General features: G+C 37.9%; 1 protein-coding gene across 3 annotated transcripts in view; it reads right to left on the bottom strand.

Moving 5' to 3' along the window:
* Positions 1-672: 672 nt before the first annotated feature.
* The window catches only part of LOC126271940 (RNA-binding protein 25), a 180700-nt gene continuing 161886 nt past the window's right edge, over positions 673-19486 (bottom strand). For all 3 annotated transcript variants that reach the window (XM_049974363.1, XM_049974361.1, XM_049974364.1), the window contains 2 exons: positions 8893-9039; positions 673-1079 (listed from right to left, as the gene is read on the bottom strand). In XM_049974363.1, coding sequence (XP_049830320.1) covers positions 987-1079; positions 8893-9039 — 240 coding nt within the window. In that variant the 3' untranslated portion in view covers positions 673-986. The remainder of the gene's footprint in view (positions 1080-8892; positions 9040-19486) is intronic.

Here is a 19486-nt window from a genome sequence, read left to right as displayed (position 1 = left end):
ATGATTTTTCATATTATACACTATTATCTACATTTCTAGAATTTCATGAAATGCTGAATGAACTATTTAACAATTAGTAGCTTTAAATTTTATGCCTATTTTCAGGGTGGCCACTGGAAACAGAAAAGTATTTCCCTGATAATTCCAGACATGGGGAGAAAGATGGCATCATAATAAGTTCCTGATAATTAATGGTGAGCGGAGAGGGAGCATCTTGCAATAACGACTTTATTCCCTCTCAGCTGAGATAGTTTGATCGCAGTTTTTAAACAGCGATAATTTACATGGAATAATATTTATATAATTAACATACTTCAAAACACAAAACATTTTAAAATCTGTGATTTATAAAATTCAGTAAAATGCAATCTCAATGGTAGGTTAAAAACAAAGAATTCCCTAAGATTTTATGAAATTCCTGAAATTCATTGAGATTTCCTGATTTTTCCATGGCAATGTAATTCCCCAAGAATTCTGGGTTTTCCAGCAGGATCGTCATGCTGCTTTATCAAACATGTTTTTGTTATTGTCATCAAAAGTTGATAACTTAGCACACAAAAGCAAAGGGCGAAGCACTGACCTTTGTATGCACTTATTTTTTTTAAAAAAAGATTGTTTATTACAAGATGTTCTGTATTAATAAAACTTACTGAAATAAAATAAATACACAAAATTACAAAAGTTTCTATATTGATCACAATGTGCAATCTTGAATCAAAATGAAAAAATTAAATTACAAAATTTAAATACAACCCACATTAGCATTTTTATATACATTTCACAGTCGGGTTGGCACAGTTCCTAGGGGAAGTACCAATGCACAATCCCCACAGTCAAGAAACATTATTCAGTCATCACCCAAAACACACACAAGTGGCAGAACCAGTCACTGTTCAATTCCATCTGCACTAGTTTTTCATGTCATTTTTCTTCAGTGTCTGAAGTCTTCCTACATACACTTTGTACAAATTTATTGTCTAAAATGTTCATTTTACAAGTCCTAATTTCTTTGCTTCTATTTCATATATCAGTAACCGCCACATTTTAACAACGAACACTTCCGCTTCTTCATCGAGAACCTGTCAATCAGAAAATTTTAATTAAAATACACGCTGATATGTACAGAAAACATACAGATTATGCAATGTTAGTATCAAAGGGAAAACACACTACCTGGAACATATCAGTTTACTCCTGTGTCATCACTCTTTCCTTTTAGTTACAATATCAGCAATTTTGCTAAGAAATTAAGTACAAGGGTCAGGAGTGATGATTTCCATTTTACTAATAAAAAGGTAATAAAAATAGCTACACCTTATTAACTACTATGATTCACTGCAGTTTCACAGTATGAGACACAAATTTAGGTCAAAGATAGACCAAATCATATGGAAATTGCCTAACGTATCACCCATAGCAATTGTCATTCCTTTGTTATTGGTGAAAAGAATTTTCGCTTGTTCACTTTGCATTCTGTAAAACAAATACTTGATAAAATCCATCATCTGACTCCCTACAAAAATATAAACAGGTTTAAATTTCAAAGTTTCTTCACAAAGTTGCTCATAATGAGACTGGCAGGTGTTACAGCCTGGTCTCAATTGACATCATCCCCCAGTGAGATTGAAAGAGTACATTTTTGTTACAATGTTTTAAATCAATCTCATGAACTGTAGAAACTGTGTGTGTGTGTGTGTGTGTGTGTGTGTGTGTGTGTGTGTGTGTGTGTGCGCGCGCGCGCACTAATAATGACCCAGAAAATAAACTTTTTTGCAGTAGTTACAAGATAGGCACAAGACTTTTGCATTCGAACTTCTGGACTAACATCAGCCATACAAAAGGCACCTAACTTAATGTGGATCATTTTTGTTCTCACTGACAAATAATAACCATCTTTGTAAAATACTTGCCAACAGGAAATGTACACTCAGCTAATGGTCAACTGTGTGTGGATGCCATAGAGTGGGGCAATTAAATACAAATTAATAAGCTGGACACACACTATGTAACATCTACACAGTGTGTTTATACATAAAATGTGAAAATGACACTGCAGAAACACTTATCATATCTAGAAACAATCACAAGTAACTGATTTGATCCTACTTTCTTACTATAATATAGCCTACAGGCAGTGAAGTGAGGAAAGACAAAAATGATCAATCAAAAACTAATAATAAAATCACTGGTCATGAGTGGAATAAAATGAGTAACAAATCAATTTATACATTTGATTCTGAACAGAAATACTATAAAAAGAAGATTTGGGGAGGGGGAGGGTGAATAAACAGTAAGAGCATACTTATATACTCTGTCCTCTGCTACCTACTAAGTAAAATTGTTATTTTTATCACGATGTGCTAAATAACAAATAAGAAGCAGGTAGGAAATACAAGACACAACACATTACATGAGCACAAATGCGACCACATACTAGAAAATTGTTGCAATATTGTCAGAGATAGTATCATCATCATAATATCAAGAAACTGAAATGGCTACAACAACAGATCCTCCTGAGACATGGCAACATCACAAGTCACCTGCACTGAACAAAATTAAGTAGAACTTCTTTGAGGCAACACTGAACTTAGATACCAAGCAAGACTTTCACAAATTTTCTGTATCTCTATTAATAGAGGGTTGGTTGAATTAATCAGCTCCACTTTTTTTCCTTGGGGAGGAAAAAGCAATAGTTTACAGAAGGTTAAAAAGGAAGTGGAGCTCGCTCAGACCCCAGGATGAGCAGAACAAAGCAAAACATGTCTTTTAGCAGAACTGGAATTTTGCCTCCTTGGCGAACCATCTGTCTTCTTTTAATTTTTTATTTTTAAAAGAAACAAACATTTTAAAAGTTTTACATAAAATCAACATATTTCTTGTGTCAATATTGACAGACCACTCATAAAACAAACAACAGGTCCCCGTTTCATTGCATATTAACATAACTACTGTTTTGATGTACTGAAAACACATATTTTTTCTGAATATAACATAAGCATCAATATTATGGAGAAGACTTATTGGAAAGTCGATACGCTGACACTTAAGTAAATTCTGCCTACTTGGAACTCAAAGCAAAGTGCACAAATAGTTTGAAACAATTACTAACAAAGAGATACAGGGGCTGGCCAATACTTACCTCAGCTCAGTACAGCCGGTAGAAACACGAAAAACAACCGAAAATTAAGTTCCTAGCTTTCGGAATAAATGTTCCTTTATCAGGGAGGAGAGAGGGGGAAGAAAGGGAAGAAGGGAAAGTGGATTTAGTTACTCACAACCCAGGTTATGAAGCAACAGGGAAAGGAAAACAGGGAGGTAGCAAGGATGGAGGCATGGTTGTCAGAGGGAAGCCAAAGATATTCTCAAATAGTTTAAATTTCATGGTATTAGTTTAAATTTCATGGTATTACAAGGCTGTGGAGCATGCGTGACTTTGTTGTCTCTTACATGATCAAGAAAGGTGTGCACTGTAAGTGTAGTGATCTGCACAGATCCACATCTGACATCCAGGCACACAGTTGTAAGGCACACCACAGAAATCAGCACATGCACTAGAAGTTAAACATCAATCAGAGGTCGCCACTCATGGAAAGTGCACATAGCCTCTTGTCTGTGCACTCTAATGGCCAGCTGACAGCTTTTGGAGATGGGCCCAGCCAACTCCAACTGTCACATATTTACCTCTGTATATGTGTTACTAGACTATTTTGTACCCATTATAATAAGTAGTTTTCTAGACTTAGTAAAGTTTGTTGTATCAGCCAGTGTATGGTGTTCTCTGTGGGAACAGAACACACTGGCGATGAATAGGGTTGTACCTTCATGTGCTGTGCAGTTGCTTTTCACATTTTGTTATGGTATAGAGTTTCTGATTCAAATGTTGGTGGAGCAACAGAAGGACCTTGCCACGATCATGCAACAGGCTTCGCTGGCATTGCTCTCCAAAAATTCATCTCTGACTCAGCTTTCTCCTTAATTCCTGCTGTTCAATGAAGCAGCAGAAAACTGGTAGCCATATGAACATCACCTACGGCAGCATTTTCACACCTCTCACACCACAGGTGTTGAGGTGTACACTGCCGTCATCAAGGATTTGTCCCACTTCGTATTATGTGCTACAGCAGTTGGTCCCATTGCAGGAACTTAACTTGTCTTTTGACAACTGATATTCTCTCCTATCACCATCGCATGCATGTCCTGGCCACCAGGGTTGAATTTTACCAATACAAGAAGCAGCCTGATCAGTCTTAAGGTTTAAACCTGTAGTGTAGCTTGTCCCACACACATGTAGAGGCATGCGTGTATGTTGTACCTCTTCCTCAATATGAGTGTGCAAATGATTCCATTCACACCTGTGTTGACAGTAGGTGCCTCTTCTTCCATGTGGGGCAAGCTACAGCTGCATTGCGACAAGCCACATGGCACACAAGTGGAAACACACAGCTATTGTACCTGGGCCGCAACTCTACATGGCTTTAATTAAGAGCCATTTTGTCCCAGAAGAGTCAAAAAGATTCGTCGTGAAGTAAATGCTTACATGTTCACAGAAATACCTAGAAGCACTTTTTACACACAGCAATGAAACATCCTATTGAAGTATCACAGTTACCACTGTATCTGTCAGAGCCTCTAGAGTACCTTCACTGTTTGACATTTGCTGGTATCCTGTTTAGTTTTCCAATCCTTGTTATTTGAATAAAAGGTAATACAGCTAGTTTTAAGGTCAATGTAATTTTTTGTACTAAAGTTCTGTCTGAAGCTAAGTTACCTATCTTGACTATGCAAGCTATTTAGAACGGTGTGCAACAAATTCAAGAAAAGAAACCCTTGAAATGTACCTGACCTCTAAGTTTAGTCAATTCGAAAATTTTGTTCCAGAAATAAGGTAACTGTCCTCCTGCAGCAAACCTATTCCCCAGTATGCCAGGTTCTGTATGTATATACAGAGGTGATTCCATTATGATGTTACAAACTTTCTAGGATGACGAAGAAGGATAAATGAGTCAGTCTGAGGTAAGAGCCCCTCTGCTGAAAATGAATGAGTCTAAAGTTGTAAGTAGAAATCATTCTGGTACCTCTGTCAGGATAATTCATGTACTGGTACTGTTGTGGCTAAGGCTGTGGGGTAGGCAACTTTCAGAGGTGGTAATACGGACCAACGAAAAATGTCCAGTAAACATGGGCATAAAACGCTTACCTGGGGAGCTATGAGAACTTTTTAGTCTTCATTACTGTGAAACACATCTCCTCTGTTGAAGAGGTGCTCATAGCTCTTAACATAAGTATTTTACAGTCCATGTGCACTGCACATTTTTTTTATCCATACTGCCACCGTTGAAAGTTGCTTTCCCTACAATCTTAATAAAACCAGTACCAGTACACGTACTGCACTGCCAGGGGACTCATAACAGTTTCCACTTGTAACTTTCGATTCATTCATTCCTGGTACAGGGACCTTTGCCTCAAATTGATACATTTATCCTTCTCCTTCAGCCTGGAAAGTATGGAAGATGTTTCCAGACATGGGTTCCTATGTAAAACTTGATCTACAGCCTCTAAAAGTGTGCGACATGAACTGTGAAACTCCCTGTATATACTAATGTAAGTACCTTGCACATCTTTTTCATATAGTACCCACACAGTTTCAAACTTTTATCCAATCACAGCACTAAATATGAGATGTCCCTGTGGTAGAGTTCACTGTGGAACTACTGTCACACTGCTGTCTTGGCTTCATCATTGCACACTTATTGCTGTCCTGCCAACAGCATCTTTAGTAAAACGATAAAAAGGAGTCCACTATGCGCATGTTCTGGCCTGTGTGGTGGGTAGTCCAGACTCTTCCACTGAAATGAGTGGAGCTTGTTGGTAGCTCTCATTGACACAAGTTGCCTTGCACTGTTGTGGAGAACAACCATATCGCGAATCCTTCAGCATTTCTTCTTCATAGCAGCCTGCAGACATGACAGTGTGCAACAATAACTGACAGCATTGATGGTTGCACCTAGTGGCATGAAATATAGCAGGAACAGTCCATGGTTATCCCAGAAGTCCATTAACATCACTTTCCCAACAGATGATGTGGAACAGATTTACTATTTCTTTCTTTCTTTCTTTCTTCCAGATGTTTCTCCGCTAAGGAAGTGAAGCACAACCTCTATCTTCAACAACTGACAGCAGCGCCATGCTGTAGAGTTAAAATTCTGGCATGAAATGCAGTATCCACGTTCTGTCGCCAGTAACAATATGGTCCAGGAAACTCACCTCCTCCACACACTGTTGCAGTGATTCAGGGACATTATCATTTGCTGGTGTGTCATCATGTTGTCCAGCTGCTTAGGCACACACTCACGAAACCTACCGGCACCCCAAGGATGTGTGAACAATGCTGTAAATGCACCCATACAAAATGCCGAAACTCCCAAGAAATGTCCTTGAGGTTCAGATGCCAATTCACTTTCACCATTGCATCAAGGCAGGAAATGTTCTCGTCAGTCAACAATGAACGTGGCCTGCATTAACGCTTATTGTCATGCAAATCTCCTTGCCCTTTTTGTGAGCTCCCACTACTGCCACCGCCTCCACCACCACCAATCTCTCAAAGCAAGACTTTCTCCCCATATATGTGCTGCATTTTTCTGTGGATTTCGATGGCACTTGTCTCTTGTTCCATAGAAAATGAATCACAGTTCATTGCTCATATTCCGTGGACGTCTTCAACAACCAACAGCAGCACCATGCCGCAAAGGTATCGGCAGATAAGGCTATTATGGTCCAAGAAAGGTCCACAGCTGGGAAAGGATACATTTACTTCACATAAAACGCCATTATTCAGGAATTTATAAGCAAAGTCTGTTAAAACAAAGACAATCACTTACTTCTAAGGCCCTTCAGCACTTTTTCCAATAATTTCTCCAGTGAGTACTTTCCACCCTAGAAGTGGGATTCTGGAAGATCTGCTGAATAGCCATCTATGGTTGCCATAAATCATCTTCAGATAAAGATGATTGCTTTTGTATCCCAAAAATACCAGCCGCAATATTTCTGGAAGATATAATCTATTTCGCCACGACTACCAGGTTTCACCCACAACTTTGACTGTCATTTCCTTTCTGACATAAAAAGGATTATCTATTCTCATTAACAGTAACAATATGGCTCAAATGCTACAATATGGCACAGAAAAATAAGTGGAATTCTTTCAAATGGTTCAAACATTAATTTTCAGCCAGCATTTAACAAATGTGGCACCCATCTTGCACTAAGCTCCCTCCCAGTTAATTCTGTACCTAAAATGTACTATAGTCCTACTTCCAACACAGTTACAGCAACTGTCCAATTGTATACTTTCTGCTTTCATCAGTGCATGTAGTTTTCTGACAATCAGTATATGGATAAGTTTCAACATACATAAAGTCAAATTTTAATTTTTTAACTGTTGAAACAGAAGGGGCAAATTCCTTACACCTCTTCACAAATTCTGGGTGAATTTCCACTGGTAATAGACTATCCAAAACAAAAATGTTATGAATGGTGCTGTGTTGCAGTTTACTAATTTCAACAAAATGTAACTAATTAATACCACCATATAAAAAAATATGGCACAGATCAAGTTTACTCTTTAGTCATTAGTGTTCGACATGTACTTAAATAACAAAAATAAATTTTAATTGTTATCAACATCATTACTGTCTCAGGTCAAGAACTTTATACGTTACCCTTCATAAACTAAATGGTGGCCTTTTTCCAGGTCCTTCATCAGTTTCCAGTTCTTTCATTAGAATGTTCTCTTCAAAAAGTATATTAAGGATGGTGAGAATGAGTCTGAAGAGCTTGTATGGGTCATGCAGAGTAGGTCGTGCTGGGAAATAATTGTTAAGAAAAAATTTCATATGTTGCACTATTTCCGAGATAATTAGCATTGAAGTTACCCAATCAGGCCAATGCACACACAAATTCAAGTGGACCACCAGGTACAATAAGTGTCAGTTCTCTTAGTGTATTTCAGATGATTGCTCACGAGATTGCTCATCCTTTGGCTGATTTCCATTCTTACTGCCATCCCATGCACAATTTCTGTACTGCTCTCTTGTTCAGATGTAGGAAACCAAATGAAGGCCATGTTTGGCATCAACATCTCTGGTGTCACCACATAAATTTGTGCAAGCAACAGTCTGGTTGTCTAACTTCAATGCTTATTAACTCAGAAATGGTGCTGTGATGTATCTATCATTTTATAACAATTATTTCTCAGCGCACCCTACTCTGAAACATCCTTACAGGCTTATCAGCCTATTTCTGACTATCCTATATATCCCCCCTCCCCCTTGCCCCATCACCTCACTCTGTATACAGCGTCTTGTCTTCACTTTCCAACTGTGCAACTTTTTTACTCTCATCACTAATTTTAAATCAATACAAATTAAAAATATTAATTTTCATGTTCTATCTTTATAAATGGCAGCAGGACACATATAGCATTATTGTCACTTATTTGGAATCTTGATATACATTTTCTGCAAACAGCCACCTTTAAATGATGATGTTACTACTACCACTACCACTACTACAAGAGAGAGAGAGAGAGAGAGAGAGAGAGAGAGAGAGAGAGAGAGAAATCACATACTTTATTATTCCTCAATATTTTCCCACAGATTCTCTCTCTCTTTCCTTTGTACTCACACATTTCCGTTCATCATTGATTTGCCACTTTTAATTGGCAAACAGTTTCACTACTACCAAAAATAACTGTATTTTAAAGGTTGCTTGAAGAAGTTTAAAATAATGACATAAAATTATAAGGGAAAGTACTTATTATTTTAATGTTCCGCCTTGATCACGATCAAGATGGAGCAGTATAATAAACAAGACTTCATTAATAGAACTTACCATTTGAACATCGTCCAGAATGCCTTGTGGTGCACTTCCTGCCAAAACCTTCGAACAAATGAAGTCAACTAACGTAGGTTCTGGTTCACCTATATATTCTATAATTTTTTTGTTAATCCAAGGTCGTATCCTCCTTTCCATTAGGTGCTGCAAGAAAAATACAACAATTAATAGTACACAACACCATATTATATGAAATTACTTTGAACCATAGACTTGAAATAATAATTTTTGGTAAATGTAATGAGCTTTACAATTCTTTTGACCCAGACACAAAAGCTGCATATTTCTAGTTTTCAAAATAAATAAAAGTATTTACCCAAAAATGGACCACAACTTCCATTTCTTTGCATAAATCTACTATTATCAGCAGATTGATACATTCTACAATTATCAAGAAGTTTTTATACGTTTTATTTACATATAATATTGAGGGGACAGAAATGAAAAGCCTTATTTGCCTTCTGAATATTACGGATGACATGAAATTGCAAGTATATTTATTACCTACTATTAAAAACAACTGTCCTCTTAAATAGGAACTGTTGCAAGATATCAATTTTTACTTGTATGTATAAACATGTTTCTGACGAGCATAAATTGGGAGGTTGGGGAGGAGGGAGCAGGATGGTGCTGTAAGTTATAATGATATTCAGTGTCATTAACTTCAAAATTATCATGAAATATTCACCAACGTGTTGTGCAAAATTACATTAATGAAGGGAATAGCACCGTGGTGTTCCTACTATGTTGACAAGATAATCAATGGTTTGAAAAACAATGCCTCTCCAAAAGTCAGAGTCTCGGTCTATGACTGTGGGGGGAAGGGGGAAAAAAAAAAAAGAATTACACGCAAACGAGAAGAGTAATACAAGTTTTGTAAACTGAAAACTAAAAACTTTGTATCAGACATTAGGATGAGAATCCAATGAAAAAGCACATAGTTTTTTTTGTGAGGGCAAAAGAACAGGAAGAAGCAGATGAGAAAGAAACAGATGATTGTAGTGCTGCAAAGTGACAGTGGACTGAGACATCTGGAGACATGGGCTCATATAAGGATGTAGGAATCAATAAACAGTCTCTCTCTCTCTCTCTCTCTCTCTCTCTCTCTCTCTCTCTCTGTGTGTGTGTGTGTGTGTGTGTGTGTGTGTGTGTGTGTGTGTGTGTGAAGATTTTGACTACAAATCATACACCAATGGCTTCTGTTGCAGTGTGTCAGCCTCATTCTGCAGATGACTTTTATGAAGGAGGAACAAATAGAGATTCAGGACATCAACTTGCTATTCAAATAGTAAACTGTGCCTAAAAATGTAAGAATCAGCCGTGTTTTACAGCAGGAGGAAGTAGACGGCAAATGAAACCTTTGCATAAAAGACGTACAGTGTGTAATTGTAGGAGATGTAGCCTGTAATTGCAAAAGTGCCACGATTACTTCTCTATTGGCAAAAGATTCTGTCTCTCCCCGCCATCCTCAGTCTTCTACAGCTTGAATCCCACGTGCCACAAATTCATCTTTTGGGCCAACCTCTTTATCTCAGAATAGATCTTGCACCCTATATCTTCAATTATTTGTCAGACATATTCCACTCTCTTACTTTCCCTACAGTTTTTACCCACAACAGTTCCCTCTGCTACCATAGAAATCATTGTCTGCTGTCCGAACAGATGTCCTATCATCCTTTCACTTCTTCATACATTTGTTTTTTCACAGATTCTCCAGAGAAGCAAATCCTGAACCGTTTGAATTTTTTAAATAAAATGCCACATTCTGCAATTAATACACCTTTCATCAATTTTAAAATGGTTAATAAACAATCCATTCTACAGTTTAAGAGGATTGTTGGATACTAGTAGTGTACAAACTGAGTTTTAGTATGCGCTTTAAAATTCTGGGCAACAGGTTAATATAGGACAAATTACTTGTACATGCAATGTGAATAGTAATTAATATGGTGATTGCCACTGCATATAAATATAAAACCCATAGCACTACTTGCGGTCAATGGCTAATGAAGAATCTGAATCTAATTCTTATCAGTCCCTCTACATTTTTCTACAGCAGCACACTCAAATGCTTTTATTCTGTTAGTCCATAAATCACTGCCACATAATTACGTGCTGTGAATGTGCATTCTAAGGAATTTCTTCCTCAGGTTAACGCTGATGTTTGACAGTAACAGACTTCTCTTGGCCAGGAATACCCTCTGCTTGTACTAATTCGATTTTTTGTCGTCGTCCTTGCTTCCTATGACATGTGTTATTTTGTTTCCAAAATAGTTAACTTCCTTAACTTCAGGCACTTTGTGTTCTCAAATTTTGGTAAGTTTATCACTTATCTCATTTCTCCTACTCTTTATTACTTTTGTCTCTTCTTTGGTTTACTCTCAATCCATATCCTACACTCATTAGACCGTTTGTTCCATTCAATGCATCCAGTAATAATTCTTCAGTTATGCTTAGGATAGCAATGTCATTAACAAATCTTACCACTGATATCCTTTCACTCTGAACTGTATTGCCTTTCTTGAACCTTTCTTTCATTTCCATCATCATCACTTTTATGTACAGACTGAACAATAGGGTGGAAAGTTTGCATCCTTGTTTTACACCCTTTTTAATGATAGCATTTCTTTCCTGTCTTCTACTGTTGTTAGTTCTTGTACATATAATTTATTATTCATTTCTCCACATAGGATAACCCCATTTTTCTCAAACTTTCAAACATCTTGCACTGTTTTACACTGTCAAACACTATGAACAAGAATTGATTTTTCTTAAGTCTTTCTTTTATTATCAACTGCAAGCATTGGAGAATTGAAAGCCAAAAGGCTGAAAATGGTAAAAAGGTTAGAAAATCTGAAGGGGAAAGTGCAAACGTTCAGTCTGTAGTGAAGCAAAATATAAAGAGGATATAATTATCTGCTCAGATGACTATAGGGTAATATCAACAGAATCGGAAAAAGGTATAGCAGACACAGGTTTCATTATGAATAGGAATTTGTGTGTGTGTGTGGCGGGGGGGGGGGGGGGGGGGGGGGTACTGTAAACACTCCAGTGATTTTACCTTTCACATCATAGTCAGTATCAAACCTTTTCCAACAACAATAGTTCAGTTATACATGTTGATGTCACAAGATGGGTGACAAGATAGAGTGTGAGACAAACTGAATGGGTAATTCAGTATGTTGACAGAGATAAAAATCTAATACGCTTGAGTACTTTACATGCTATGGTAAGGGAAGGAATAAAATGCAGAACAGTGGGAGAATACGGACTCAGGAACCAGAATGCATGTGGAGAAAGACTGTTATGTTCTGCAATAAATTTCAGCTAGTAATAGTAAACACACGTCTCATAATTCACAAGACGAAGTGATATACTGGTTTACTTGGGGAAACAGAAGAGAGACAGGATGACACCAGCTGCATTGTATCAAGATGAGACAGAGTCCGAAATCTGATACTGTATTAAGCTGTACCCAGATGCAACATCATGATAAAATGACGAGGAAAACACAAACACCCAGCTCCAGGCAAAGAAAATCACCAACCCGGCCAGGAATCGAACCCAGCACTCCGTGATCCAGAGGCAGCAAAACTGGCCACTAGACCACGAGCTGCAGATGTACCCAGCTGCAGATATAGACTCCTACCATAATTTATTAGTGATGACAAGTAGGCTCAAGTTTAAGAAAACCAATCAGGAGTAATAAATGAAAAGCACACAACAAAAGTAATAATGTGGAAACATTATTACTTTTGTTGTGTTATCCAGTCTTCAGCTTACAAGGCCATCTTCAGACATTTATTTTTTGGTGCTTTTCACAGAAGATTCAGTTAAAATCAGAAGGATTGTTAAGCAAATATGGAATATGTTCACACTTCTCACACGATTGTGATAACACAATAATGAATTTGACGGTGGCTGGTTTTGCTGACGAGGAATGGATGTACACAAAAAAATTTAAGATAGAACAAATGTTGGTACAAGAAAGCTAACTGCAAGGAAATTTTGTGTAATGAAAGAAATTCTTCAATGACTGACAAATTAAGGAAATGTAATCAATAGGATGAGTACTGAAGCTAAAGATAAATGGCTGCAGGAAAAATCTGAAGAACTTTATCAGGAAATGGCTGTCAGCAGAACAGATTCAGCATAAATATAAATAAAAATAACTATCAGAAAATTTAAAAGCGAAGGGGACAGTATTACAAATGCAAAAGGGAAATTCACAATTAAATGCAGAGGACAGTTTGAATTGCTGGAAAGAGTACACTGGTGGCCATCAAGGGTGAGGGGAAAAAGAAAATATCTCACGACAAGATAGAAGATGACACGAGTTTATTAGAAGTACACGGGGATTCCAGTATTAGCTTCAGAGTTTTATGGAGCTAAAGAAAACATGCAATGAAACGAGGCAGTAGTATAAGTAAAATTCCTACAGAAATTTCTAAATTCATTACCGGGAATGACAAACAGAATTTTACTCAAGGTAGTGCGTGGAACTATGAGGCAGGACACTAACAACTGGAAAGAGGAATAAGAAAAGAAGAAAAAAGAGAATCTGCAACAAGTTAGTCAGTTTCACTTTTGCAATGGTAAAGGTAATGAATCACTGCCAAATCTCATATTTCAATGACACTTGGATCATACACAGAAAGGCAATTTTGAAGTTATGCTTGACAATGGGCGTGAGACTTTAGGAAAGTCAAGGTGATTTCATAGGTTTCATTCACATAAAAAGGTGTAAAATGTTTGAAATTCTGAGAAAAATAGCAATAAGCCATAGGCAAAGACAAGGACAACACTCTGGTGTTCAAAACTAAATGACAAAAATTACTTCACTGATGAATCACCATCGAATATCACAACTCAATGACACTTGGTTCATACACAGAAAGAACTGCTGTAGTTTAGTGCAGATGGTAACCAAAAGAAATACGCAATAAGACAAGCCAAAAGAAATACGCAATAAGACAAACAGAAATGAAATGTTTGTTCAGAGACAATAATTACACTGAAGCACCACTATTTATTGATGATTCCTTCAACATGACAAACTTTGGGCCATACTTCTGATAGTATGCTGTTATGACCAGACCTTCTGAAGGCACGCTTTTTAAACTTTACTATGAATCAATGTTTGCCACTTGCTCTGACCCCCTGCAGTCACTTATGCTCAAGTGCGAAGTACTATACAAAGGAATGAGCAAGAGGTTTATGAAATACAGTTTTGACACAGGTAAAGATAATTTGTTCTGTGTGTCGATGTTCACGGTTTCTAACCTGCAGCTGGTGCCAAATATCTCTCTGCTTTGAACATTTTTATGCTGTGATTCACAAATGCAGAGCAAAGGAATGAAAAGAAAGAGTGTATCATTAAATAATTAGCATAGTACTAATCATTATTAACATTTCTGTAGTGTATTATTTTCTTTGGATGTTAACATAGAGCACATTTGCAGATGTACAATTCTTCAACATGAATGGCAAGATTAAATTTTAAATGTCAGTAACTTCATTTCATTTCACTTCATAATAATTCTTCAATTACTTAGATTTAGTCACTGATTTTGAGGTGTGTATGCAGCTGCAAAATATCAACACGTGAATACTGTTGATATAATATTGAATGACTATGTGCCTGAAGTTGACAATTAAATTCTCATATTACTATGTTTTATGTAGAACAAAGTGTTCTCAAAAATGATGTCAAAACATGTTGGACAGATGTGTCCACCTCTTTGTCTTCAATGTCAATAGGATTGGTTTTGATTATTACTCCACTGCTACAGCATTAGGTTGCAACAGTGGGGCACAGCGACTGATAAACAACCAGTACACGTGAAAGTTAAAAAGCTGTACATTTGGAAGTAATAATAATGTCGTGTGACGAGGGCCTCCCGTCGTGTAGACCGTTCGCCTGGTGCAAGTCTATCAATTTGACGCCACTTCCGCGACTTGTGTGTCGATGGGGATGAAATGATGATGATGAGGACAACACAACACCCAGTCCCTGAGCCGAGAAAATCTCAGACCCAGCCACGAATCGAACCCAGGCCCTTAGGATTGTCAGTGTCGCATTGGCCACTCAGCTACCGGGTGCGGACATTCGGAAGTTCATAAATGAGTATTATGAGAATTATGGCCCAAATTTTCATCTAATCTGGGGCTAATATCTTGGAGGTGTGCCTTTTTCTCCTTGAAATACACTATGTGATCAAAAGTATCCAGTTGTCTGGCTGGAAATGACATACAAGTTCGTGGCACCCTCCATTGGTAATGCTGGAATTCAATATGGTGTTGGCAAACAATCAGCCTTGATGGCAGCTTTCACTCTCACAGGCATATGTTCAAACAGGTGCTCAAAGGTTTCTTGGGGAACAGCAGCCCATTCTTCACGGTGTGCTGCACTGAAGAGAATTATTGATGTCGGTCAGTGAGGCCTGGCATGAAGTTCGCATTCCAAAACATCCCAAAAGTGTTCTATAGGATTCATGTCAGGAGTCTACGCAGGCCACTCCATTACAGGGATGTTATTGTCATGTAACCACTCCAAAACAGGTCGTGCATTATGAACAGGTGCTCGATCATGTTTAAAGATGCAATCGCCATCCCAGAATTGCTCTTCAATGGTGGGAAGCAAGAATGTGCTTAAAACACCAACATACGCCTGTGCTGTGACAGTGCACCGCAAAACGATGGGGTGCAATCCCCCTCCATGGAAAACATGACCACACCATAACACCACCGACTCCAAATTTTACTGTTAGCACTACACATGCTGGCAGATGACATTCACCGGGCATTCGTCATATCCACACATTGCCTTGTGATCGTCGCATTGTGTACTGTGATTCGTCCCTCCGCACAACGTTTTTCCACAGTTCAACTGTCCAATGTTTATGCTCCTTACACAAAGTGAGGCGTCATTTGTCATTTACCGGCGAGATGTGTGGCTTATGAGAAGCCGCTCGACTATGGAATCCAAGTTTTCTCACCTGGTGCCAAACTGTCATAGCACTTGCAGTGGATCCTGATGCAGTTTGGAATTCCTGTGTGATGGTCTGGATAGATGTCTGCCTATTTCACATAACGACCCTCTTCAACTGTTGGCGGACTGCCAGTCAACAGACAAGGTCGGCCTGTACGCTTTTGTGCTGTACATGTCCCCTCACTTCACTATCACATTGGAAACAGTGGACCCAGGGATGTTTAAGAGTGTGGAAATCTCACATACAGATGTATGGCACACATGACACATAATCACTTGATCAAGTTTGAAGTCCGCGAGTTCCGCGGAGAGCCCCATCTGCTCTCTTACGATATCTAATGACTACTGAGGTTGCTGATATGGAGTAACTGGCAGTAAGTGGCAGCAAAATGCACCTAATATGAAAAACATATGTTTTTGGGAGTGTCCGGATACTTTTGATCATGTAGTGTACGAGCTCAAGTTGGTGTCGTTTGCTTGTCAGACTGAATCTGCTTTCACTCAAGAAGAGTGTCCGACAACTCCTCAATGGTCCAGTCATTATGTTCTTGACACCATTACAAACAGAGCCGCTGATGCGAAGGTATCAACAGAGCATAAGGTACCGGTCATCAAGCAAAGAGACCATCCCAACGCATTTGCAGTGCCAAAGTGGAGTGTGAGACTGTGTGCCTTGTAGTCTTGTTAAATGTGGTTGTAACTGCACCTGCTGTTTGATGTGGGTCCCTTCTTGCTTGTTAAACAATGTAGTGATCATCTGCTGCTTGTAGGTGGCTGTGGTCAAACAACTCCTCTCCTTTGGGCTGTAGTGTGTGTGGTTCGGAATGAGAAACGTTGTTATGAGCAATACTGAAGTCTTAGGCTGCAGTCGTTTCACTTCAGCCTTTTTCTAGTTGCTGAAAGTTAAAATTTTAAGATTGCTCCCAGACTCATGTTCAAGAGAAAAAATAGTTCATGAATTCAACATTTCACATCGTTTAGTTAAACTAACCCAAAAATTAGTGAAAGACAAGGCATTCTTCCAGTTTTAGGAAAGAAGAAACGATTAAAAAGATCCAGCAGTTTTTAGATGATGATAAAAACAGTAGAATGTGGCCTGGTTGCTAAGATAACAAAAGAGTTGTTATAAATGAAGTTATAGTAACAAAGCAGAAATGGCTAGTGCTGTCAAATTTAAATGAACTTTATGTAGCTTTCAAAAATTCTCATCCTGAATGCAAAACTGGAAGGTCAAAATTTTGTGACCTCCACCCTAAGTAGTGTATTTTGGCTGGATCCTCAGGGACACACTCCGTATGTGTTTGTTTATATCATCAAAATGTCAAACTGATGATTGTGGGTGCAAAAATCAGTGATATTAACTACAAAGCATTACTAGATTTAATGGTCTGTGACGGTAACAGTTATGACTGCATGATGGATTTGCGTAATAAATGCCCTAGTAAGGAAACCATTATTGAATTGCTGAATTGCTTCACGAATATGATGAGGAAATGCCAGACAGTATTACCTTCAAACAGTGGGTCACAACTGACAGGGCAGAAATGATAACAGTAGTAATTCATATCTTTGTTCACAGTCAGATATGAATGTTGAAATTTTTACAGTGTGTTGCTCTAATATAGGTGTACAAACTGTGCAATAATCATATTTTTATATTCAGTCCCATCTGAGATAACAAACCCCAAACTATACAAAAAAAAAAAAAAAAATTCCAATTTCAAAAATTCATAAAAAATTAAGGAAACGTGTAAGTATTCTTGCTCTGTATGAGGCTAGTCGTGTATGATATTTAATGGGGGGGTTGGGGGGGGGGGGGAGTGCAGACTCTCATAAATCACTCCTTCTTTGTTATTTTTGGGCCTAAAAAGTTGATTTTTAAAAACTTGGATACCAAACTTTAGAGGTCATTTTGACAGATTATTTTTTAATTTAGGGTATTGTGTGCAACAAAAAATGTTGTCAATTGCAATGTTGTAACTTAACCCAGTGCAGAGATATTCATATTTTTGCTGATGTCTCTAAACTGAAACAACCTCGCGCACTTACAAACGAAAATGGCTGCCATTCAGTAAAGGTGGGGGGGAAAAAAACTGTTTTGAACTTCTCAATTATAGGGTAATCACATATAAAAAACTTGAAATATTTTAAAATAGTCAAGCAACCAACTTAATTTTTATAGGACCACTTCATATGGGTTGACCCAAACGTAATCTGATCGACATCTACATACCACTGTCCGTAAGCTTCAATTTACCTTCAGGACACTACTCACTTCCTCCTCAGCCTTTCCACAGTTCCTGGTCCCATTAGCACCAGACTCATTGTTGGTCAGTGTGGATGCAACGTCCTTATACACAAACATCTGCCATGCCTAGGGCCTTGCAGTCACGGAAAACCACCTTTCCCAATGTCATCCTGCTACCGAGCCCACTACCTCCTTCCTACTCTTCTTACACAAACACTGTCCTAACTCACAAGTATTTCACTTTCGGTACCTTCCTATGCCAACTGGCGTATGGGCTATCTGGAGCAATCCTTACAATCAACACCCAAAACCCTTCGTCTGGTTCAGACTCACTGATGGCATTTTCACGATCTGGAATCAAGGCAGGGACAATGTTTGCTCCTTCCTCCACAACCTTAACATCTATTACCCAACCCTCTTCACCTGGACAATAAGTTATGTAATTACTATTTCAAACTGTATAAAAAATTGCCAAGGTTATCTGTGAAGCCCAGAAACTAGAGCTGGAAGTTTACATTCTACTCTAGGAATAAACGTAAAGTCATGTGAGGAGTTACAAAGTCAAAACATGTTGTGCTGCAGTCTATAATTTAATAAATAATAGCATCCTGTAAATTAAATACATAAAACAACAAAAGAAATATCATCAAGGCTAGAGGAGGAACCAGACAAGTGTTGAAACATGTCTTTTGATTGAAAAACATCATCCCTCATGGTAGGCAGATTAGTAAAATGCCCTAAAGCTGCCAACATATTTGAAACAAAATATTTTATTCAACACTAATGATCAAATTTGCCTGCTTAGTCATCTTCAAGTGAACATTTACATATGTTTGTATGTTTATAGTATAATAAGGTCTTATGTTAGACAAGACAGGATATCAGAGAATACTCAAATAGCATTGCAATTTCATAAACCACACTAAAATGTGTAAGTCACCTTAAAAGTGCACATTTAAATGTGCAGATTCACGTTGAAGTACATGGTGTTAAGCTTTCCAGTGTGGTTTCTGGGATGACAATTTTATTTGAGTACCAGTACTGTATTATCTCGTGTCTGGTTCTTTATTATGGCAAAATGCCACATGTGCCAGAAAATTAGTGTGCACTTGAAATTGAGTGAACAGTTGAAACTGGCCAATACTATGGAATGAAACACTATACTGTAAACTGAATAATACTATGGAATGAAACGCTATACCGTATCTCAAATGCCCAATAGTGTGGAATGAAAATCTATATTTCAAACACCCAATAGTTTGAAATGCAACAGTATATTTCAAATAAACTGACTGCCCCTGTGGCGAAGATCAATAACAACTAAATTTCTTTAGCAAACCAACAAAAATAAT

Source organism: Schistocerca gregaria, chromosome 5, assembly GCF_023897955.1.
Source record: "Schistocerca gregaria isolate iqSchGreg1 chromosome 5, iqSchGreg1.2, whole genome shotgun sequence".
Taxonomy (NCBI): domain Eukaryota; kingdom Metazoa; phylum Arthropoda; class Insecta; order Orthoptera; family Acrididae; genus Schistocerca; species Schistocerca gregaria.
Note: the sequence above shows the minus strand (reverse complement) of the source record. Positions and strands in the feature narration are given on the sequence as shown.